General features: G+C 33.4%; 4 protein-coding genes and 1 non-coding gene across 6 annotated transcripts; 3 read left to right on the top strand and 2 right to left on the bottom strand.

Annotated features, from left to right (window-relative positions):
• The first annotated feature begins 544 nt into the window (after window positions 1-544).
• Window positions 545-4,371, top strand: LOC140980922 (cysteine-rich receptor-like protein kinase 15). 2 transcript variants are annotated; one of them, XM_073447039.1, is made up of 7 exons: window positions 545-1,539; window positions 2,188-2,322; window positions 2,418-2,533; window positions 2,650-2,860; window positions 2,963-3,200; window positions 3,499-3,649; window positions 3,855-4,371. In XM_073447039.1, the coding sequence occupies exons 1-7, from the start codon at window positions 747-749 to the stop codon at window positions 4,215-4,217; spliced, it is 2,007 nt and encodes a 668-aa protein (XP_073303140.1). In that variant the 5' UTR covers window positions 545-746; the 3' UTR covers window positions 4,218-4,371. The 2 variants fall into 2 exon arrangements, with proteins under 2 accessions (XP_073303140.1, XP_073303139.1); XM_073447038.1 differs by having other exon boundaries at window positions 547-1,560.
• A 5,106-nt stretch (window positions 4,372-9,477) lies between these two features.
• LOC140981411 (uncharacterized) lies at window positions 9,478-11,296 on the top strand. The gene is made up of 3 exons (XM_073447800.1): window positions 9,478-9,847; window positions 9,938-10,163; window positions 10,774-11,296. The coding sequence occupies exons 1-3, from the start codon at window positions 9,593-9,595 to the stop codon at window positions 11,208-11,210; spliced, it is 918 nt and encodes a 305-aa protein (XP_073303901.1). The 5' UTR covers window positions 9,478-9,592; the 3' UTR covers window positions 11,211-11,296.
• A 580-nt stretch (window positions 11,297-11,876) lies between these two features.
• Window positions 11,877-11,949, bottom strand: TRNAF-GAA (transfer RNA phenylalanine (anticodon GAA)). Its single transcript has one exon. It is a non-coding gene; the product is annotated as a tRNA-Phe (tRNA).
• Window positions 11,950-12,503: 554 nt separating this feature from the next.
• LOC140980175 (L-type lectin-domain containing receptor kinase VII.1-like) lies at window positions 12,504-14,872 on the bottom strand. Its single transcript, XM_073445882.1, has one exon. The coding sequence runs from the start codon at window positions 14,785-14,787 to the stop codon at window positions 12,706-12,708; it is 2,082 nt and encodes a 693-aa protein (XP_073301983.1). The 5' UTR covers window positions 14,788-14,872; the 3' UTR covers window positions 12,504-12,705.
• A 4,820-nt stretch (window positions 14,873-19,692) lies between these two features.
• LOC140980181 (large ribosomal subunit protein bL21m-like) lies at window positions 19,693-22,978 on the top strand. Its single transcript, XM_073445887.1, has 6 exons — window positions 19,693-20,179; window positions 20,410-20,490; window positions 21,418-21,519; window positions 21,706-21,780; window positions 21,935-22,068; window positions 22,666-22,978. The coding sequence occupies exons 1-5, from the start codon at window positions 19,790-19,792 to the stop codon at window positions 22,049-22,051; spliced, it is 765 nt and encodes a 254-aa protein (XP_073301988.1). The 5' UTR covers window positions 19,693-19,789; the 3' UTR covers window positions 22,052-22,068; window positions 22,666-22,978.
• The last annotated feature ends 629 nt before the right edge of the window (window positions 22,979-23,607 follow it).

Genomic DNA, 23,607 nt, shown 5'->3' with positions numbered 1-23,607 from the left:
ATATTCATATATTTTAATTTAAACGAGTATTCGGGTCGGGTGTGGGTCGGATTATATCAAACCCGCCTCCATACCCGAACCCGAAAATACTCATACCCGATTACCCAATTATTTAATCGGGTCTAAAAATCCCTCCATACCCTCTTTTATTCGGGTCGGGTATCGGATCCTCTAACGGGTTCGGAGCAAATTGTCATCCCTACAAACAACACTTTATGTGTGATAATTTAAAAAATATATAAATTGTGTCGGAGAATTTGTTTTAATTTTTAATTTCCCTACTTCCCAAAAATTTTTCAATAAGCCTAAAATGACAGGAGAAATAAACGAACTATTAATTGTTTACAAAATTTATATTTATATATTACATAAACATAGTATCGTCGTCTCGCGTTCATTAAAGTCTTACGTCAAAAACGAGTACCGATCTTTATCCGATCAAAGACTTTTGGATTGCCTACTCCTGTCGTCCTCAATAATAATACTTTATTGTGAAATGGTCAATGGTAAGAAATTTCCTTCCTTACACGCAATCAAATGTTTCTCCTTTCCCACTCCTGTCCTCCTCATTATACTTCTACTTAACAATCCAGGTCAATGCCTGTTCTTAGTCAATAGGGGAAAATAGCCTTTCTCCCCGGTGGATCCTGTGTTTTCCCACGGCTAAAAAACCCATCGGATAGTTTTATGATTCTTGTTTTCTAATATACCGAGTTGAAGTTGGCAACTTGAATCCCCTGGCAGTTATGATGTCTAAAAGATGGCCGCTTGCCTCAATTTTCTTGATTCTCACAAACCTTTTAGCCTTCGCCATGGCGCAATTCTCGTGCTTCAACAACGGGAATTACACGAATAATAGCACGTATAAGAGTAACCTGGACACCCTTCTCTCTTCTTTATCCACAAATGTCGATTACAACGGATTCTACAACGCCTCAATGGGGAAGAACCTTGATACAGTCTATGCCTCCGTGCTTTGTAGAGGGGACATTCAGCTCCCTGCTTGTCGTAGTTGTATCCAAGATGCCACCGCTGGCATAGTAAGGTCGTGTCCGAATTACAAACAGGCGGTTCAGTTTAATGAATTCTGCACATTACGGTACTCTAATGAATCCATGTTCGGGATCGTCGACACTCGCATAGGGTGGTACTTGTGGAATACACAGAATGCTTCGAGTCCCGGCCAATTTATGGCGGATGTTAGAACGCTAGTGGACAATCTTCGTGACCAGGCTGCTAAAGGTGGTTCTTTGAGGAAAGTGGCAGCAGGGAATAGAAGTACGGTAGATTTTCAGACTGTTTTCTCGCTGGTTCAATGTACCCCGGATTTATCTTCGGAGGATTGCGGTCGTTGTTTAATTGGGGCTATTGCGGATATTCCAAGATATTGCAACAACAAGAAAGGGTGTAGAGCTCTAAAGCCTAGCTGCATTCTTCGTTACGAAGATACAACCTTTTACAATGAAACCAGGCTTCAAGAATTAAAGGCGCTTGCAACACCACCGCCGCAACCACCCACATCAGCATCACTACCACCAGGCCCGCTGTCGGCACCACCAGGTAACAGATGATATTATGTACTCTGTACCTTTACAGTGCAAGATGAACCTTCTTGAACTATATTGATGATTTCTTCGCAAGATCTTCTGTTCTCTAGTTTTCAGTTATTGGAAAAATAGCTTTCAATCTTGATTTGTGCATTGGATTTGCTAAAATTAATTCCAGACTGTATGTCATCCTATTTATAAAACTATATCTACTAAAACATAGCAATTATATTCTTATGTGAAGGGATATTGTTTTTTTAATTAATTAATTTGTCCAATTTTGTGTTTGGTTTTTATAAACTCATTTTTTAGTTTTAGGCTATTTTGATCTAATAGTTGACATATTGTCTGACAAGCCTAAGACATGTCAGTATTTTTCGGTGTTAATATTCACCGATATTACATCGATAATATGATTAAAATGGTCGAAAATTAGAAATTAGTTTATCAAAACCAAAATTTAAAAACTCAGTCCACTAGATTGAACATTGTATGGAAAAAAAAAATTCTAGATCTCCTTCTGTAAACGAAATATGCGTATCTTATTACTGATTGGAGACATATTGCCTGAGACAATAATAATACTTAATTACGTTTTAATTTTTTTGAAATAAGATTCAGACTCATCACGATTTTGCAGGAAAAAAAGACAATAATAAAACTCGAACGACCATCATCATTGTTGTTTCGATTGGTGTGTGTCTGATAGTGGCTGTATTTGCTGGCATCCTGCTAATTATGAGAACAAAGAAGAAACCGAAGGAAATACTTGAATGTAAGTTTTTTTTCCCACAGTTTATTGAACTTAATTAATCTTCAGGCATAGCAAACAATGTTGCTGAAACTGAAGCTTCCCTTTTTTATTTGAAGCCGGTATTGACTTAGCGGAATCTCTACAATATGATTTCTGCGAAATTAAATCCGCAACAGATGATTTCTCGGATGACAATAAACTGGGGCAAGGTGGATTTGGTGCCGTTTACAAGGTAATCAAATGATACAGATTTTATTCAAAAATTTCCGACGTCGATTGAATATCGGTAATGACACTCAATGATACAAACTAGATTGATTGGAATTTGAACATGTTTGTATTTAACAGGGAAAACTTTCAAATGGACAAGAAATCGCTGTAAAAAGACTGTCCAAGGATTCAGGACAAGGTGATGTGGAGTTCAAGAATGAAGTCTTACTAGTAGCCAAGTTACAACACCGGAACCTTGTTAGATTTTTGGGTTTCTCCATTGAAGGAAAAGAGAGACTTCTCGTCTATGAGTTTGTTAAGAATACAAGTCTTGACAAATTTTTATTCGGTAAATGAATTTCAAAGTTATGTCAAGCTAGAAAGTAATTAGTACACTGCTTGTGAACTCACATATTCTTCGGATATATATATACACACACGTACACTACAGATCCAATCAAGCGCACAGAGTTGGACTGGGAAAGACGCTACAAGATCATAGGCGGAATTGCGAGAGGACTTCTATACTTGCATGAGGAATCTCGACTCAAAATAATTCATCGTGATCTCAAAGCCAGCAACATACTTTTAGATGGTGAGATGAACCCCAAAATTGCAGACTTTGGCTTGGCGAGGTTGTGTGTCGCAGATGAAACACAGGGCAATACCAACAGAATTGTGGGAACATAGTAAGTGTTGTTTCATTTGAATTAGGGACAAATTCAGAATCATTTGTAGGAGAATGAGACTGGTCATCCAGACCATCAATCATTCGTTGGAGATGAATTTAGTATCTTATAGGAAACTTGGTCGAATTTTACAATGTTCTTTCTTTGGGTGAAGTCATGAGCTCTTTCTTCTCAATCGTTGCATCCCATACTAAAAACGTCTTTCCATTTATTTCGAATAGACTGCACAATTATGCTTTTGACGATTGAACAATATTTTCTCACTTACAGATACTAATAACTTGCATGTTGCGCGCAGTGGGTATATGTCACCGGAATATGCAATGCATGGACAGTTCTCTATTAAATCCGACGTATTTAGCTTTGGTGTGCTGATCCTAGAAATCGTGACTGGCCAGAAAAACAACTCGTTTCGAAATGGAGAGACTATAGAAGATCTCTTAAGTGCGGTAAGCAAATGATCTACATGTTTCTGAGCCTTATTCTATTGTTATTTGAAGCCAATTACCAATTCTATAATCTGTTGTAGATTAGATGGTTGCCAGTCCTCTCTTTCTAATTTTCACCATGCACCTTAAATCAATTATACGGACTTCCATACTAGTTGTTCATGAGCTGTTAAATGCTAGTTTATTTAAAAGAAATATGTCACAGGCATGGAAGTATTGGCACCGAGGAACGTTTGAGGATATGATCGATCCCGTGCTGAAGGCTAGTTTGGGTTCCTTGCGTGATATATTACGATGCATTCATATTGGACTTTTATGTGTGCAAGATAATTCAGCAGATAGACCAACAATGGCTTCTGTTGTTCTAATGCTTAGCAGCTTTACCATATCTTTGCCGGTTCCTTTAGAGCCAACATTTTTCACAAATAGCCGTGTTTCGAAGAATGCATTATTTCATGTATATGATTCAAGAGAGTTCGGGTCGACCACATCATCATCTCAAAATAAGTCACTTCATTCTACTGAATCAAAGAACGTCATGTCAATTACTGAGTTTTATCCGAGATAATATCTGAAAAATATGCATGATTAAGGTTCGTGAATAAAGTCTCTGTATTTGTAATTTAATTTGTGGAGTGAGAGGAGACCTATTTACTTTTTATGCAATGTAAGGATTTGTTTTATCCTTTTTACTTTTTATGCAAGGTAACTGTTTGTTATATATATGTAGAATTATTTCGTCTCACGAATAAAGATCCGTGAGACCGTCTTACAAGAGAACTATTGTTTATATGTGTGTAGTATATATAAAATAAAGTTTTCAATTATTAACACAATGATAATGACATTTTTCACTTAAATTATTTATTACATTTCAAACTTTCCCTCGAATCAATTTTTTTTGTGTAAATGCTGTTATTGGGTGTTTGTGTGAAGATGAAGAAGGGGTAGTTGGCACGGCACGTCTATGAAAGATTAATTGTCACCGATACTGTTAATGCTAAACTAAATGTAACGGAAGGTTAATTCATTAAGGCCAGCTTGGATCGATAAATATGAAATTAAATCATAATTTTGAATTTTGAAAAATGAACGAGATACGAATAATTATATGTAAGTAATAGATTTAATATTATTTTTTAAATGTTTTTAATCATATATTCTTTTCTTAAGTTGTCGAGCACATTTTTGTAAAATTTAATTGGTGTCACAAATTCGAAAACTAAGGGCCTCAAACTTTATCTCTATACTATTATATTAAGCAAAGAACCTTCACACTAACAGAATTTGAAGTGATTTTTTGACACCAATTGATATTTACGAAAACATCTATATCAATAAATTCAAATATTCACACGCATAATTGTATATTTAAGGTAAGTTTATCGTTATGAAACAAATAATAATTAAAATAGAACAAAACAATCACAACGGTTTTACTTTTAGAATCATCTCACCCATTTCGGATTCGAGTCGAGTCGAGTTGAAGGCAAAAACTTGTGTGAGACGATCTCACGGTCGTATTTTGTGAGACAGATCTTTTATTTGAGTCATTTATGAAAAATATTACTTTTTATGCTAAGATTATTACTTTTTATTGTGAATATCGGTAGGGTTAACCCGTCTCACAGATAATGATTTGTGAGACCGTATCGCAAGAGACCTATTACTCCGATTTGAATCTGGATCAAAATTTATTTTGGTGCAAATACAAATCAGCATTCGTTGATGTGGATAAGGCATGATCACGTGTTTGATATCGATCTTATCTCCGCATGTTGACGACTGTATATCCAAGAGCACAACAAAAACTGGCCATGCCCTACACTATTCATTGTTTAAGAAAAATATTTGTTTGTGTAAGCAAAAACCATAGTTTCTTGTTCTTTTGTATACACACAGTATGTATAAATGTAAGAATTCAAAAATTTTGCCTAAATTTTTGTTTGTTAATTCAAATTCAAATTAACTATCAAAACAGTATGATGATGACGATTTCATAATTGGGTTTAAGTTACTAATAAATGTGAAAGTATTCATTCTCAACTTAAATAAATGCAAAGAATCATATAATGTACATGTCTATCAAAAAATTAAATAATTTATTTCTAAAATATGTTTAAAGATCTAGTTTCGGATTTCAGCCAACCGAAAGAATCTTCTGATCAATCCAGAGATAATTTGGATTCAATTAGTAATGACGATTCGGAATATCACACATTGATCAATCAAAAAAAGATTCGACAACTAACAGAAATGGACATTCTTTAGTATCCTTCATTTCTTCAAACGGAAGGAATAAAGATAGAATCAGACCGATTCCCGAAATATCTTTCTGGTTATTCCTCGATGTCTATGCTATTCACGGAACGTGAGAAGCAGATGATCATTCATAAGAAAACATTATTTTAATAATGTAAACACATAATGAGATTATATATTATAATGAAGGACATTAGAAAAAAAGCAGAATGACGAATCAAATAATTATTCAATATTATAAAGAGAAGAGAACAAGACACTAAAATAGCCCGGGTTGAGAGTTCACATATACATGTTTACTCGGGCATATCATATACAGATTTTGAAAAAAAAAAACATCTGTGAAGAATGTTTCTAAAATTTATGTTTAATTAAAAACTAAAAATGATCATATAAACAATGTTTTTGAATATTTTTTAATGGAAATTTGAGAGTTTGAAGTGTGAAAAAAATAATTAAGATCGAATGTGGGATTCAATTGGGAATATAACAATTGTAATCGGATGAAAAAATGAATTTTTCGGGAAAAAAAGTTATAAGTGAGCATCTGGAAAGTGACTAAGTTGGTTGAGTATATGAAACTTGAGATCGAAAGTCTAAAGTTCGAATATCACAAAAGTCTTCTCCACTTGATTTGATCCACATCTTCTACGTGTTTAGTATGTGTGTTTTGTTATCATAGTATTACACATACTAAGAGTTCACCAAATGCACACTTCAAAGACAATAGCTTCCCGTTCTTCTTCATAAAAAATAATAATAAGCACAACACAAAAACTCATGTGAGAAAGTCTCACTGCTCAATTTTACAAGACATGTTTTATTTGGGTCTACCATGAAAAGTATTATTTTTTATACTAAAAATAATAATTTTTATTGTAAATATTGACAAAGTTGATCCATATCACGATTAAAGATTAATGAGACCGTTTCACACACGGACGGAGCCGCATTGTTCGGCCCAAATTTTTTTAAAATAATTTATATGTGAATTTTGTAAAATTTTGGAATAATATGATACTAGCTCGGGTAGATCAATTTAAAATATTAAAATATTTTAGAGTTTAAAATTTTAGCCCGAGTAGAGCCATATTTCTTGCTTCGTCAATGGTCTCACAATAGACTTATTGTAAACACAATCAACGATGGATTATTGAAAGTGATAATAAGATCTAACGTTCAGATTCCAAAACCAAAAGAGTCTGTTTATTTCTTCATCACTTGTTTCACATTTTAGAGCCATTAAAACACAATTTCAATTCATCGACATATTTTTTTTCATCAATTTCTAAAAATAGTAACATCAGATTCACCATATGTGTTGATTTATGTCTCGCAATTAAATATATTATCTATCGAATGTAATTTATACTATCGTCTTAGAGAACAATATTTTTGTAAATATATATACATCTCACAAAAAAATTTCAAAAGTCGACTGCCCCATGCATTCTTATCTAATTTATGAACGTGGAATGCCCACAAATTAATTGTATGGATTATAATAAAATTAGATTATTTATATAAGAATATAGATGTCAATTATCAATAATGCATAAGGAAAACCTTTTTTTTTTGTTTGGTAATTTTGCCTAATGTATATATAAATGGATAAAAATAAATCCAACGGAATATTTGGTTTCCCGACATCTTGTCATTTATTCGTAGCTCCAACTTTGATTGATTCAAAACAAATAATGGAGTGATCGAGCGAAAAGACTCAAATGCCCATTGTCCTTTTCCACACAGCTCAAAATCAAGTGGCAAAACCTGGGAAACCAAAAGAAAACCACTGGCTCGTCGCCGCGTAAACTACTGACAATCAACGGAGCCTACCAAATTGGATAAAACTCAATAATTGACGTGTCTTGTCCGATCATTTAAGGAAAATTAGATTTTGGTCATTGGATTGTTTTTTATTTTAGTGTTGTAATTTGATATTTATCTAATAATTTGTATATTATATATATTAAAATTTATTTAAGTAAAATGAATTTTTTTTACCTCTTATTATGAAATATTGAATATCGTTTTTGTTTTTTTTCCTTTTATTTTTTCTTAGATGAATTTTACTATGTGTATCATGAGCTTTATTTGGACGATATTTATCATCTAAGAGAGAATTAATGTCAAATAAACAATATTGGTTGATTTATTGATTTCAAACATAAAAAGATAAAAACCGAAAAAAAATCTTAGTTATTTGACTAAAGTAAAAGAAAGATCAACTTACATGATCAAAATCATAATATTTTCTCGATTTAATTGTCATCAAAAATGTTTTTTTTTTAAATCAAGTCTATGTCACAACTAGAGATATCAAAACGGTCAGGCTCATCAGACCAACCCGTCTCCTCATGAAAAATAGGCGAGTTGGTTTTCTATTTTTATGGGTCGCTTGAAGGCGGACCATAACGAGTTTTGAAAAGAGTAATGTATGTTTGATAAGTTTTGAAATGATTTATTTATGGTTGATAACTTTCGAATGATAATATTATTTATAATGATTTATTATATTTGATAAATTTTAAAAGATTTATATTATTTATAATAGTTTATTAATTATTATTTTTGGCAGGTTTCGTCTAACCCGCAATTCGTGGTGGGTTGGGTTGGGGTTTTACCAACCCCATTAGTTGGCTAGCACGTCTGTCTTATTTGCTGGCGGGACGATCCGGAACGGTTCGCTCGACAGCTTTAGCCACAACTAGTGTAACAATTTCTCGTAATGAAATTATGAAATTTGATATAATTTAAGGGTGAATTGATAGCTATAAGAAATGATAAAAAGATATTTTTAAGGGTGAATTGACATACCATAACATGTGAATTATGTGCACATAATGAGGTAGAAAAAAAACACAGATGTTTTCTCAAATAATTAGGAGTTTGAATTTTTATATCGATATTTTCGGATAAGTTTGTCGAATAGTGTTTGTTCATTTTAATTTATCTGAACAACATAATTTATAAACAATTTTTTCTCATTCAAAAATTTACCAAATATATATATAACAACGGATTTCCCCGTCATTTAAAAGATAAAAATTATGTTGGAATATAATAAAAATAAAATATGAATATTCGAGTATATCCACAAGTTTCAGAGTCGAGAGGGCTCGAGGTGGATCGTGGCTGTCTGGTCCCACAAGTTATACCAATCTATTAATGACGCCAATAAGACCTACTCACGTGGAATGATCCACGACCGGACCTTATTCCCATGCATATTGTGCTTCAAAATATATTTTATCAAAAAATTATTTGTAACATATAAAATCAATTTTATAGTCCAAACAGAAACAAATAAATATATGCATTTTAAAATCAAAACTAATGTATATTATATTAGTTTCCATTAAACATTTATTATATTTTTTAAAANTTTGTGAGACGGATATCTTATTTGGGTCATACATGAAAAAATATTATTTTTTATGATAAGAGTATTATATTTTATTGTGAATATCGGTAGAGTTGACCCGTACTACATATAAAGATTCGTGAGACTGTCTCTCAAGAGATCAATTTAAGAAAAATATGTGAATATAACTCGGAATATGCGGAGCCTGCATCCGCTCTGGTATTTAATGCCCACAAGTTGGGGAATGTATGTTATAGAGAGAATTGGAAGAGAAAACTTAGTCTTACATTGCAACAAAATAATTCGCGGCCGGAGGTATGTCTAGAATTCGCATAAACCACCGGATGCTTACTTACGAAATCGGGGAGGTTGAGTTATCCGATGACCCTGGAATTAATTTATCCGACACAGTTTTTGAGTTCTTAAGCGAAGAATCTGAAAGTCTGTCATCTATCTGCACCAGCTTCAATGAAGAAGAAGAAGAAGAAGCAGAAAACGAAAATGAAAATATAAATGAAAATGCTAAAGTCGATGACAATAAATCATGGGAGACACAACTTCAGCTTCTACAAGTGATTTACAACCTCATTTATTCGTGCTCGCCAATCTTTTATGAATTTTTATAAGCTAAAATTTTGAGTACATGTTTACTGTTTTTGTAGGCTACGATATCCAGAACAAGTTGTTTAGAGTCAAGAATCAGGAAAACCGTGAAGGAAGCGTCGAAAGAAGCGCAGCAGGCAGGAAACTTCTGCGCCTGCAGGAAGCCGGGACAGAAGGGTTGCCGGAAATGTCTCATGGAATTTGTTTGCCGGCACCTGCAAAGTTCTGGTTTTAACAGCGGAATTTGCAGGTCCAAGTGGAGAAGTTCACCAGATATCCCCTCAGGTATATATATACATACAATACCCACTGTTTCTAGCTTGCTTTACATATTTGGAAAGTTTTCATTGATTTGAGTCATAAATTTTTGCAAAAAGTTTGTTTTGATTGCGGTGTGTTATTTCAATTAGACATGATTTGCCAAAACACCATAATTTTTGTTATTTGGCTAACAACTGAGACAACCATCATGATGCGCATATGTGAGACGTTCTTTTATTATATGTATTAACAAATTTATTTTGTAGATAATGATGGTATTGGTATACATAATTGTTTTTATGATGATCAAGAAAGATAAATGGTTGTTAGCATAACGATTAGTGAGAAATTGAACCGATTATGAAGAGCTGGTAATAAAAAGGAGAAATGGTAGGGAAATGGAAAGTACTTGAACCGACTAAAGATGATAATGTAATAAATAAAATGAGTACGTAGTTCGGATAAAAAATATTAATTTTCATTATAAATATAGATCAGATCGGATCGAATCGGCTCGTCTAACAAATACATACTCATTAAACCGTTTCCTAAAAAATAATGTTTTTTTCATAAGTCAGGTCGTGTCGGAGATTTGTCTTACAAATTGTCATGAAAAAAGTTAATGTTTATGCAGGCGAACACACATTCGTGGATGTAATAGACACTTCAAACCCCAAGAAAGGGGAAGTGAGGGTGATCATTGAGTTGAACTTTCGGGCCGAGTTCGAGATGGCCCGAGCAAACCCGGAATATGACAAGCTGGTCGAAGCCCTCCCCGAAATCTTCGTGGGAAAAATCGAGAGGCTTCTGGCATTGTTAAAGATCTTGTGCACTGCTGCCAAGAGATGCATGAAGGCGAAAAAACAGCACATGGGACCATGGCGAAAGCATCGTTATATGAAGGCTAAATGGCTTAAAACTTGTGAGCGGTTTGCCGTGGCACAGACTCTCATGTGGCCGGAATATGGATATACCGGCAGGGTGGCGCGGCCGAGGGTATCGTTGCTAACCGTGGATCTTAAGAAAAGTTTTACGGATTTGTATAGAACTGCTGCTGTTGAAGCTGTGTGAATGAATGCATATCTATGATTTTGGACCTGAGATATTCGATTGTGGTACACGAATAAACTATATTTTAAAAATCTTTTGTTATGATTTGATCGATAAAAGTGTATATATTCCAGTCAATGTGTTTTACTCAAACTTGGGATAAAACACATTTAAGATATATAGATGGCTTAGATGTGTTTAAGCGAACGTGTGTGTATATATATATAACACAAAATAGAGTGTAAATATCAACTCCCACATATATAAATACTTGATAGATAGATTAAATCGGGGTTGAAATCGTTGAAACTTACATATCAACGAAAATTTTGCGTTACACGAAAATAGTAACTTTGTGGATAAAAGTTTTTAATTTTCAATTACTTACCTATGTTCAAAATTAAAGAAAATATCAAATATCATTGTGCTAGTTATTTTGTTGATTCAAATATGTACTAAAAACATCTTAGTAATTGGTTTTTATTGATGCTTATAGACATTTAACAGAAAGCAAATCGAAAAAGACAAATTTAATTTTATTTAATAAAGGAGCTATGTTTATTTGGGTGGGCTGTATAGATCAGTTTTCGGTTTCTCCAAAAGCCCATTAAAAGAGACAAAAAGGAAAGATCATATTTGGGCTTTACTCCAAAAGCCCAGAATCGGGAAAAAAAGAAAAAACTATTTTGCGGTGAACGTGGATCGAACACGTGACCTTCAGATCTTCAGTCTGACGCTCTCCCAACTGAGCTATCCCCGCGACATGACATTATATGAATTAATAATATATATATATATATATATATAAATATAGCATTTAAGAATCAACTATTTAAGAACCCAAAGTCATTTTACCAAATTCGTTCGTGAAACTGAGCTTATATTCCGCTTACTATTTCACAAATTGGAGTACCAGGGTTACATATTAAAAGGAATTCAATTAATGATTAAATTCGCCTTTTTAATTTTCTTAGAAAATTACCATTTTTAGAAAAATAAGAGAATAAATTTTTGTCAAGTGGAGAATTTTATGATTCATGCAAAAACAATTATTTTCATGTCTATAATTTTGTGTCCAAAAATAATAAAAAAATTATCCAACTGGAACGACATTTCCCTATTGTGTTCAATCTTTGGTCAAAATTCTTCGGCCCGGTTATAATAGTAACGACCTCTCGGGCCCGATTATTGATCGTACTAGTAAAATATTGTCTCACCAACTAGTCAATCATTCAATCAATGCATAATCATTCAACCAACTTTCAAACATATGTTAAAATTGAAGAGCAGCTTAATTTTTAAGATTAACGCTGATCCGACAAATTTCCCACTCATAATTTTGTCCATTATTTTTACACCAAATGATTAAACACAATCAATCAATCATTCTTGAGAACCTTGTAAACAAAGTTCACGATCACGAGAGTCCGAAATCTTTCATAAACAGAAAAACTCATGTAAGGAAAATATATATTTAACCATAGACTGTAATACAGACAAGAAAGTAATAAGAGATTCACCTCCCTTGTACGTATGTATTGGACCAAGAACTTGACAATGACGAAGACATTGCCTGCCCAAACTCTTCAAATGTTGGGTGTGAATTGAAATTGTCGCCAAAGGTTTGTGGGAAAATGCACCAATCTTTAGTTTCCATCATTTTAAGTAAAGGAATGTCCGAATCATCGTCTTCGAACTCATCAAACTCGTTCTTCCCTTCGAGGATTTTCACTACCTGTCTCATTTTTGGTCTCGAATTTGAGTCTGGATGTGCGCACAACAAGCCTAGATGAAGCATTTGTTCCACTTCCTTCTGGTCGAGCCCATCTCTTTTCCTTAGTCGTGCATCGACCCCGTTGAGCACTTCCCCCTTGCTCATCAAGTCCCACATCCACTCTATCAGAGGTGGCTGGCCTTCTTCAATTGGCCTTCTACCACAAATGGTTTCCAAGATCAGTACTCCATAACCGAAAACATCGGTTTGTGTGGATACTCGGCCACTCTTCACCACCTCTGGCGCTATGTACCCAACTGTGCCAACCACGCGTGTAGTGCCAGCCATCTTATTGTGATCGTGCATTCTTGCTAATCCAAAATCACCTAGCCTAGCATTCATTTCTTTATCGAGTAACACATTGCTCGCCTTTAAATCTCGATGCAACACTTTGGCCTCCCATCCGTCGTGTAAATACAAGACTCCAGAAGCCACTTGCTTTAGAATCCTTAATCTATCTTCACAACTCAACATCTTGCTTTCCTCACAATCGAACAACTTTTTATCTAGACTTCCATTTTCCATGTAATCATACACCAAAATCAGGCTGCCCTTTTCTTTCTTGCACCAACCTCGCAATCCAACCAAATTTCTGTGTTTCAATCTCCCGAGACTTGATATTTCAGCCAGGAATGCTCTAATCCCTTGGTTGTTTTCAAGTGAAAAACGCTTCACCGCAACCTCGGCTCCTCCAGGCAACACCCCCTTATAAACTTTCCCATTTCCTCCAATCCCAATAACATTTGCATCAGAAAATCTGTTTGTGGCTGCATCAATCACTTGATAAGCAATTCTATGTGGCCAATACTCGAATTCCCAATCTTCCATTTCCTCCATCTCCTTTCTTATCCTCCTCTTCCTTCTCACCAACAAGAAACCAACTAATGAACAAGCGAAGACTAAAAACAATAGCCCCAAAGTAATTCCGGCAATGAAGCCTTTTCTTTTGTGTAATGGAGTCTTTGGGGGCTCAAAAGACGGTAAATCTTTAGTGATCAACCCCTCGCTGAACGAAAAGTTATCGTTGCTAAAACTCCAAGCCAAAATCTTGTGACTTTCTACCAGAGCCCCTGTGGATGATGTGAATCCAACAAACATTTGATCCTCAAAAATTTCAGAAAGATTTATAGGAACACTCAACAAAGGTTTCTTAGGCCTTTTCACCCCCACAGGAGCCATAGTAGCATTAACAATACCATCAACATAATCAATCCAAACCTGATAATTTTTCCAATTATTAAGCTTCAATTTCTTGAATGAGTTTGAATCAGAACTACCACCTCCGTCTTCCTCCAACTGATCAGGCCAATACCCCGCCTCGTAAGCGCTTACAGATGTGAGAGAATTAACATCAATCCCGACATGATTATCATTAATATCGTGAAACTCTTGATTCTTAAACACATCAAACTCAACTCCAAAGACATGATTACTCGGAAGCCCGTTGTTACTGAAATTAAACAAGCCCAGATTTTGAGAAGAGCTCGTACCTTGAATCCCAGTGTGAGGTACGAACAAGAAAACTATGCCGTGTCCCGGGAGAACGCCCACGTAAGGCGCCATGACGAAAATGAAAGACGTAGAAAAGGGAAGCACAACTGATGTATTCTCCTGTTTCGTGACTACTTTTTTCGGGTATAGAGCACGACCGATCGAGAAAGTAGTGTCATTTGTAAGCGTGAGAACGCGGGATTGGATTGTGGCGTTCCCGTAAAGGGAAACGTCGGAGGAACCGAAGCCATTGAAGAGAAAATCAATGGCGGAAGTGCGGCCGATGATGATCAGAAATATCATCACTGTACGTTTGTTGTATGGTTTCTTCATTGTAGTACTAGTGAAGATGGAGCAGAGGGGTTGACATGGAGAAGTGGTAGGCGGATCTCCATAATAATAAGAGAAAATAACATTTGTTCATATTTAAGTAGGCAATTTTTTTTTTTTTTTAAATTTTGCTCCCTTCTATACGAATAACAGTAAATAATTCTTTGACTAAAATCGTGTTTCTTTCATTAAATAATTATTTGACATATATGATGGATTATATTTCCACCTTATCTATTGTATAATATATATGAGAAGTATATATACATAATAACAAGGGTTTAGACTAATAACATTAAGATTATATAATTTGTAGTATCCAAATTGATGGAGTATCCGATCATTTGACCAATAGTCAGAAGTTTTTTTCATCTTTCAAACATTTTCTCAGACGAGTTTTTCACACATAGTTTTAAAATAATGGTTAACAAAATAACGTGATTGACAAATTGTTATATTAATCCAAAGTTTATCTGATTATATACATGTAATGATAACAACGTCATGAAAAAATAAATAATAATCTGTCTTTTTTCCTTGCTTCTATTATCTACCTATCAAATCAATTAGGGTGTGAGACCTAGCAATGAATTAAAATATACAATATAAATGATGAGTTGAAAAATATATATCCATAGTTCTGAATATATATGTCACGAAAAAATATTAGGGGTGTCAAAATGCGACACGACCCGTCAACCCGACACGACTCAATACGAAAACAATCAGGTTCGGGTTGTGGTTTTTCGGGTTCGGATCGAGTTCGGGTTGGGTGGGTTCGGGTTAGTGTCAGGTTAGATGGGTTTCGGGTTGGGTCGCGGGTTGACCCGAAATTTTTTTTTTTGAAAATATTACATATATTTTTATATATTGTATGTTTGAACAAAATTTATTGTATATTTATATGATAAATTTTCATCATTTAATATTTATTTGTATTTTTTTAACAATTGTTTATTTGGTTTAGTAAATATACTTTTAATTTTCTACAATTAAACTTTCAAATTTAAATCAAAAATTTTGTTATTATGTGTTTAAATTATAATATTACTATTATTTTTATTTTTACGAATTTTTTTCATTAATTTTTTTTTAAAAAAATAAAAAACATTCGGGTTGAGTTGGGTTAGACGGGTTCGTGTTCGGGTTGGGGGTTTCAGGTTACTTCGGATTCGGGTTGGGTTCGGGTTGGAAAAAAATAAAAAAATTTCGCGGATTGACCCGAAACCCAACCCACCCGACCCGATTGACACCCCTAAAAGATGTCAACTTTCACTAAACCGGTTTTAAACTACCAATTATTTAGTTTGAGATCCTCTCGTTTTCCCTCCTCTTCTTCAAACTCCGATTCGTATTTTTACGTAAGTAATACATGGAGTAACTCTCGATATAACAAGTAAAAACAAGACAGTGGATGAAACATGTGAATAATAAGATCTGTTTTTTTTGTTGACCCTCGTAATAAAAAAAGAAAAGGTTAGTATTGTCATATATGTTTGCTTTATTCCACAAGAAAATTTTTGTTCAACGGATACATCTTCTAACAAGCCGCCAGCCGGCCAAAGAGTTAATTCATTAGCTACATCAAATAATAAATGGTAATTAATATTTGAAATATTTAATTTTTCAGCGATTCCTCAAACCAAATCGCTAATTTTCTATTAATATTTCATTTCTAATATTTAATTTCTTGTCATCATTGTTTTTGGATTTTTTATTTGTAAAACCTGCACCTATTGTTCTCTAATAAAACAAAAAATAAAAGTAATAATCCAATTGAATATAAACATTTACAATGTTCCTCGAGTCATTTGAGTTGATTATATCATTTCATTTATTTATATATTATGAAGAAATGACAATTTTCTGATCATTCAGAAGAAGGTTTTGAGTCGAATTTTTGAGTGATCAAAATAATCTAAAAGTTTAAAACCAATTTACTTGAATAAATTTAATAAATCAGTTCAACCTATACCCTATTGGTTGAGATTGGATTGAATGATTTTCATTTGAGAAAATATCTCCATTCTAAGATTTGAAACGACTTAATATTGAAAAGACCATGATGAATCGAGAAATAACTATTTGAGATTTGGAATTCATTGTCAACTGAATTCGTAAAAAAAAAAAAAAAAAAAAAGATGGTTAGAGTTTTAAGTGTTTGAAATGTGAAAATTATTATGAAATTTAAGAAAAGTCGTGTGAATAAAACTGCTACTTGATAATAAATACTACATTTAAAGATAATAATTTACGTATATTGTCAATAATGGAGTCTTAAATCGTATTTACACCGGTCGGGATTTTGCTTCCGTGGACTAAGTTGGCAACTTGAAATTTATATAATCATTCTAATTAGCTAGTATTTCTTAGCAAGTGATGTAAGTATATGCAATAAAAAAAATTTTTATTAAGTATATATTCATTTTTTCTATAAATATAATTATATTTATATAATATTGAATTTTGGTCTTATTATATGTTATTTTTAGTTGAATAAAACAATCAATTACTTAACTATTATTCAAATATGATAAAATAGGAAAATCACAGATATCACTCGTTCCTTATATTCATGGATACATGTGTAGAAATTAAACAATTTTTTTTTTAAATTTTAAGATTATTTTCTTGATTTACTAATCAAAATATTTGTGGGCGTATTTTATTTGAAAATCATAATCTGTTTAATGGTTCGACATTGATCTGCGGGTGGATACAGTTTGACTTTTGATTACGATTGAAAAGATGTCGTTATTCATATTCTTGTTGAAATTATAATCAAATCTGATGGACGACTACATGCAATTTTCTGAGATAAATAAATTCTCGTCACGTACCTTTTTCTGTGTAGAATTTATAAATTGTTGGCGTAGTAATGTCCATTGAAAAAACAATCGACACATAGTAGTTAGGATGCAGTTCGGTTTAAAATATTAAAGTTGCAACATTATAGTTAACTATAATATTTGTTAAATCGACAAACACTTAAACATGTATTAGTGTCATAGTCAAAGTTATGCAGAAGACAATTTTTATTGCATGATATTAGGTTGCGTTCAACGAATTTGAAATATATGAATTTCGATTATAATTTTATTGTTAATAATAAAAAATATATGAAATATTAAATTTATATTTTAATTATTTACACATTAGTTATAAAAAGTATAATTGATAAGTGAACTTGAAATTCATCATAATTAACACGAGACATTATATAAATATGAAAGGAGTGAATTTGAAGTTTATGATCTTATTTATCTGAAACGGCGAAAATATATTTGAAATTCATAGATTTGAAATGTATCAATCTAAGTATAACTTTAATTGATTTCATTAAAATAATCTTAATTTCTAAAATAAATTTTCATTGTACTTGCATGATCTCTTTATTTTAGCAAGCTTTCCCGTGAAGGCGGCTTCCAGGGGCGTGGGAAAGATAGAAAAGACCATTAGTGTGATCAAACGACATGAGCATGGAGCAAAAATTTGACTAGGAATTTCGAATTATTAACAAGTGATCCTTCAAACTTCCCAAGATGAGACTTGTAGTCAATGACTATGTCTCCATTTGTATCTTCTTTTTTTTTTTTTTGTGCGTGTGTGAAATTATGTTACATTTATAAAGATTTAATCAGACTGAATATTAGAAGCTTCGAGATTCTAGATTAGATCTAATCTAATAAAAATTCAAAGAATTATATGGGAATCTCGTATTACAAAAACAAGAATTGGGTGGTCAACATAAACAGTTTAAGGCAATCTAAATATTTAGGTCGCATTCAAAATTGTATAACTTATCAAACTGATTTCAAACCGTGGAATCAAGCCGCCGATGCTGCAATTTCAGTGGCAAAAACTTGTGTGAGACGGTCTCACAGGTCGTATTTTGTGAGACGGATCTCTTATTTGGGTCATCCATGAAAAAATATAACTTTTTATGCTAAGAGTATTACTTTTTATTGTAAATATCGATATGGTTGACCCGTCTCACAGATAAAGATTCGTGATACCGTCTCACAAGATACCTACTCATTTCAGGTTGAGTTCAAGCTACCATAATAATTAATCTAATGACACATATTTTGTCATATTTCAATTTCCAAAAAAAAAACTATGTCAACATTAATATATCCGAACACTTTGGAATACTACGTAAAGATATCATCTCATCAACCGCAATTTCATGGTTTCAGAGAAAAGGAAGCTTGCTGCAACCTCCGGTACTTAACGTACGTTGTTGCGACTAATAACGCCTTGATGCGATAATTATCGAAATACAACAAGATATTATTATTGTATTCGTAATGTTATAATTCTTAGTTTATTTTTAATAATTATTATATAACTGATTTATTTGTTATGTCTATAATTTAATAACAATGTGTTTTCTTAAGTAGATTTTCATATATTTTATTATTATTCTTATTAATAATAATTAAAAATGATATGATTTTAATAATTAAAACGTAAGAAAAATATAAATAAAAGGTGGTGGCAAGTTTGAGACCACCGCCCCTCGTTTAAACCACATAGCAACTCACACGTCATGGTTTGATCGTTTTATTTAGTAGAGATAATTATTGCAATCAACAATATCCCTCATAATAATGCATTCTTTGCAATCAATGAGAATCAAATTCATGACCTTAACTCTGATATCAATGGTATGACCGAGTGTTTGTCGTTTTTACCAAAAATTATACCTGGTGGTAATGATGTAACTCAAATCTTTCAAGTCATATAGCAGTTCAAACATTACATTTCGACTTTCTATTTTACAGGGACAATTATTGTACTCAACAACTTTCCGAGGCGCATTTGTCTCAACCCGGTTTATTACAATTATTAATTTTTTTAATTATTTTGTTTTATTTATTAACCAAAAACCCTATGAAGGAACGAAGAAGCGCAAACAGAAAGCGCGATTTCAAGTAGAAACTAAACCCTAGATTCAGATCACTCTTAACCCCGCAAAAGAACTCACGGGGAAGTGACAATAATGGCAACTCGACGTTGCCTTCAATCCTTGACTCGTTATTTCCGGTCCTCTAAAATCCTAATCCCCGTTTCTCATACCCGTGCCTCAATCTACTTCCTCCACCAAATCCAGAACCCGAAGCCTATCAATCGCATTTGCGAATATTTTTCTGCCGCTTCACACTGCTCTCTGTTTTCCCGGCATTTCTCATCCACGCCCACGGATGATGACGAGGACAGTGATGAAACTCACGATGAAGAAGAGGAAGCTGAAATTGCGGATGAGGAAGCTGTTTTGTCACCTGAGGATAAAGACCGAGAAGCTGCTGAAATTGGGTACAAAGTCATTGGTCCGCTCCAGGAATCTGATCGGGTTTTCAAACCTTACGAACCCGTATTCGCCATTGTTCAGGTTCATTCATACGTTCTCTTGGTTGTCTTTTTTAAAGCTGGGAACTTGAGAGAGCTCTGTACCTCTTCGCGAAAATGTTGTGTTTATGATTACTGTATTGAATTAGATATTTGTTATGGATATGTGTGCACAAGACCTTGATCTTATGTTTTTCTCCCAATCAAGCCCCTTTAATTTTTAAGATTAAGATCACTATTCCCATTAATCCCATTTGATTTCTAATATCTTAGATTGGGTCGCATCAGTTTAAAGTGAGCAACGGGGATAGCATTTTCACAGAGATGTTGAAGTTCTGTGATGTCAATGACAAGGTTAGTGTTGTATTTGAAAGCTTGTGGTATTGTACATTGTTTTACCTACAAATATACCAGAATTGTTGTTAATCTTCCTTCTACGATGTTAAAGAATAAGGTTATGATTGTCCCATTACCTGCAAGGTCGAGTTTTCAAAATTTGAGTTCTAAGGTATATGGGATTGGAGGTCATATTCATTAAGCTGGTCTTGGTTATTATTAAGGCCCTACATTCCCTGTTATTGGGCCAAAACGATTGATTCTGAGCCTATGTTCCGTGATCTCTGAAGCCTTTGCCAGCATTAAGTTACAACTTTATCTGATAAGGTGTTAACTGCATTATCCCTCACATCAACCTCATCATTAGGTGAATAGGTGAAATCCTTTTCAAGCATCAATGTGTTTGTGGCGTTCTTGGTTAAATTGCTTTATGTAAATCGACAATCTGGTGCTCATCCTTGCAATACTAGGACTAGGGCTAGGATATAAATTTTGTGCACAATTCCGGACTTGCATCGGATGAAATTTAATATCTTGTAAATATTGTTTTGATTTCTACATTTTACCCGTAGGTAATTGGAAAAAAGAAGTCTTAATCTTTTCCCTCAATGTAACAAGTTTCAACATATCTATATGGTTAACCATTTTTTCGAATGGTTTTGAAACTAAGTGGACTAAAAATCAATATTACTTGTATTTCTGTCGATCTAAGTGTCAATTTTTCTACTCATTTTTCAAGTTGGTTCATTTAGAGATCCTCAATGCTTCTGTTTGCCTTTTGTGCTGATGTTAGTGATGATGCTATATTTTACTGCCGGAAAATATATCCAATTCAGGACCATTTGGCTTTATTCAACTATATATTAAGTGACCAGCGCTAATTAATTGCTTGAAGTTGGTGTAGTTTCAGTTGAATTAATTTTCTTTATTGACATGTTATTGCAGTTGATTCTCAATAAGGTTCTTATGTTAGGCTCAAAGTCTCAGACAATCATTGGCCGGCCGATTTTGCCTGATGCAGCTGTTCATGCTGTTGTCGAGGAGCATGTAAGAGATTCTAGATTATGTTTAGTATTCTCATTGGTTGCTGCTCCCGACGTCTGACTACTCATCACTTATGCTTGAAAATTTTGCGAGCCTGCCTTTTCTTCTTCTTTTTTCAAAATTTCACCATCTCGGCTTGGATTTTTTTATCCAAGAAGTTCAAGTTCTGGTGTTTCTTTTATCGTGCAGGCATTAGATGCAAAAGTGATTATATTCAAGAAAAAGAGAAGGAAAAACTATAGAAGAACAAAAGGTCATCGACAGGTAATTGGGATTTGTATTAGATAGATTCCAATGCTAAATCTCCATGGATTTGTGTTACTTTACTTTTTTATCATGATTTTTCTTAATGCAGTGCTTGGAACTTGTAGTTCATTTCTGAAAGTAAGAATCTGACTTTTTCCCTTGGAAATTTTAGGAGTTGACCAAGTTAAGGATAACAGATATACAAGGAATTGAGAAGCCAGAAAAGGTAATACCTTTAAAGACAGAAAAAAAACAGAAGCTGCGGAAGTTGGAGATTGCAGCTATTTAGAACTCCAAGTTTGCATGGTAGAGTCTTTACCTATTACTCTTTACAACACCTTTTACTTTCTCATCATTTTTTATTATTTCTAGAGGTTTTATATTTAAATATTGGCAAATTTGTCACTTAAAGATCAAAAAACTTCCAATTCAGTATGATTTTTTTTTTGGAAGAAAGTATGATGTTTCGTATTTGTTAAAAATCCATAAGCCTTGTGTATAGGCTTTAGCCATAGTTCTAGCACTAGGGGGTTGCCAAAGCACACTCCTTTTCTGGGTGCATGCCTTGGCCCTAAAGCTAGTGCCTGGTCCACCTTAAGGCTCGATCCATGTCTCGAGCGTTCCTCTGATTAAGTATTTGAGCTCAAGTCCCAGAACAATTGTACGTGCCTTAATGCACCTAGCACCTCTGATGACTAGAGAATGTGTGGCTTACATTCTCTTTCAAATTACTTTATTTTCTAGGCCGCGGTTGTGAATTCCCATGGCTGTTCATCGTTCTGTGTATTTATCGAAGGCAATTCATTATTACTTTTTTACCTTTGCCGGCAAACATGTAAATTTTTATTCTCTGGATGAACTTCTTGTAATTTTATATTCTCCGGATGAACTTCTTGCAAGCAGCTATGGATGCAATGTCTGGCAAGTGGGACGTCTCTAAACTTCCAAATCTAAAACTACACTGAAAATTATCGATGGTGTTCCTTTTCCAGAAACTTTGATCGAGTGAATCCCAGTCATGAAGATTTTATAGTCACTGGTTTACAAGAAACATTTTACTCTTATATTAACTTGCTATCTTTCGGCTACGTTTGCTGAATAATTGTGTAATGCTAATTTATTCTTAATTGTTGAAACTTTGAAAATTGGAAGTGCACTGCCTCCCATGGGATGATGTAATCCTTTCAAATGAAATATTTTTTTTCAAATCAATGTCATGTTTGCATCTCGTTTTCTCCAATTTTTTTTTATATTTTATGAAGTGAAATCTTTCTCGTTCTGTGTAAATAATGTCTATGCTTTTATACTATTAATTAGTTAATTAAGTTATATATAATTATTGATTTGGTCCGTCAATATGACTTCAAACAAAATTTACATTTATAACCTTTATATTTTAACTAAAATAATGCAACAAACAATCTTAAATATAAGGAAAACCTGCTTTCGCTAATCTAGTTACAAAATCATCGTATAAGTTTCAAAAATTATCTTTCCAAAAACTAAAAATTAATTACACACATCCCGTGTGCCAAATCATTAGTATTCTATAAATTTAACGGTGGTAATTTTCTTCTAAAGCTCCAGGAATATAAGATTCAAATAACTTTTCTAAAGCATTTTGAGGAGCCTTTTTTGAAACTTCGTGATACTATAATGGAATTCTGTCTCATATTAATAGTTTCTCCACTCTTAAAATGCATGTATTTTAATCCCCATTACAGAAAGCAGCCATAAAAAAATTGTACCTTTTTAGATTATAGGTATTGGCTTAAGCATTATTGATAATTTCCCCTGGAATAAAGACAACTGAATCGAGTCAAGAACTTTAAATTTGATTTAGGC

Source organism: Primulina huaijiensis, chromosome 7 (genome assembly GCF_012295235.1).
Source record: "Primulina huaijiensis isolate GDHJ02 chromosome 7, ASM1229523v2, whole genome shotgun sequence".
Classification (NCBI taxonomy): Eukaryota; Viridiplantae; Streptophyta; class Magnoliopsida; order Lamiales; family Gesneriaceae; genus Primulina; species Primulina huaijiensis.
Note: the sequence above shows the minus strand (reverse complement) of the source record. Positions and strands in the feature narration are given on the sequence as shown.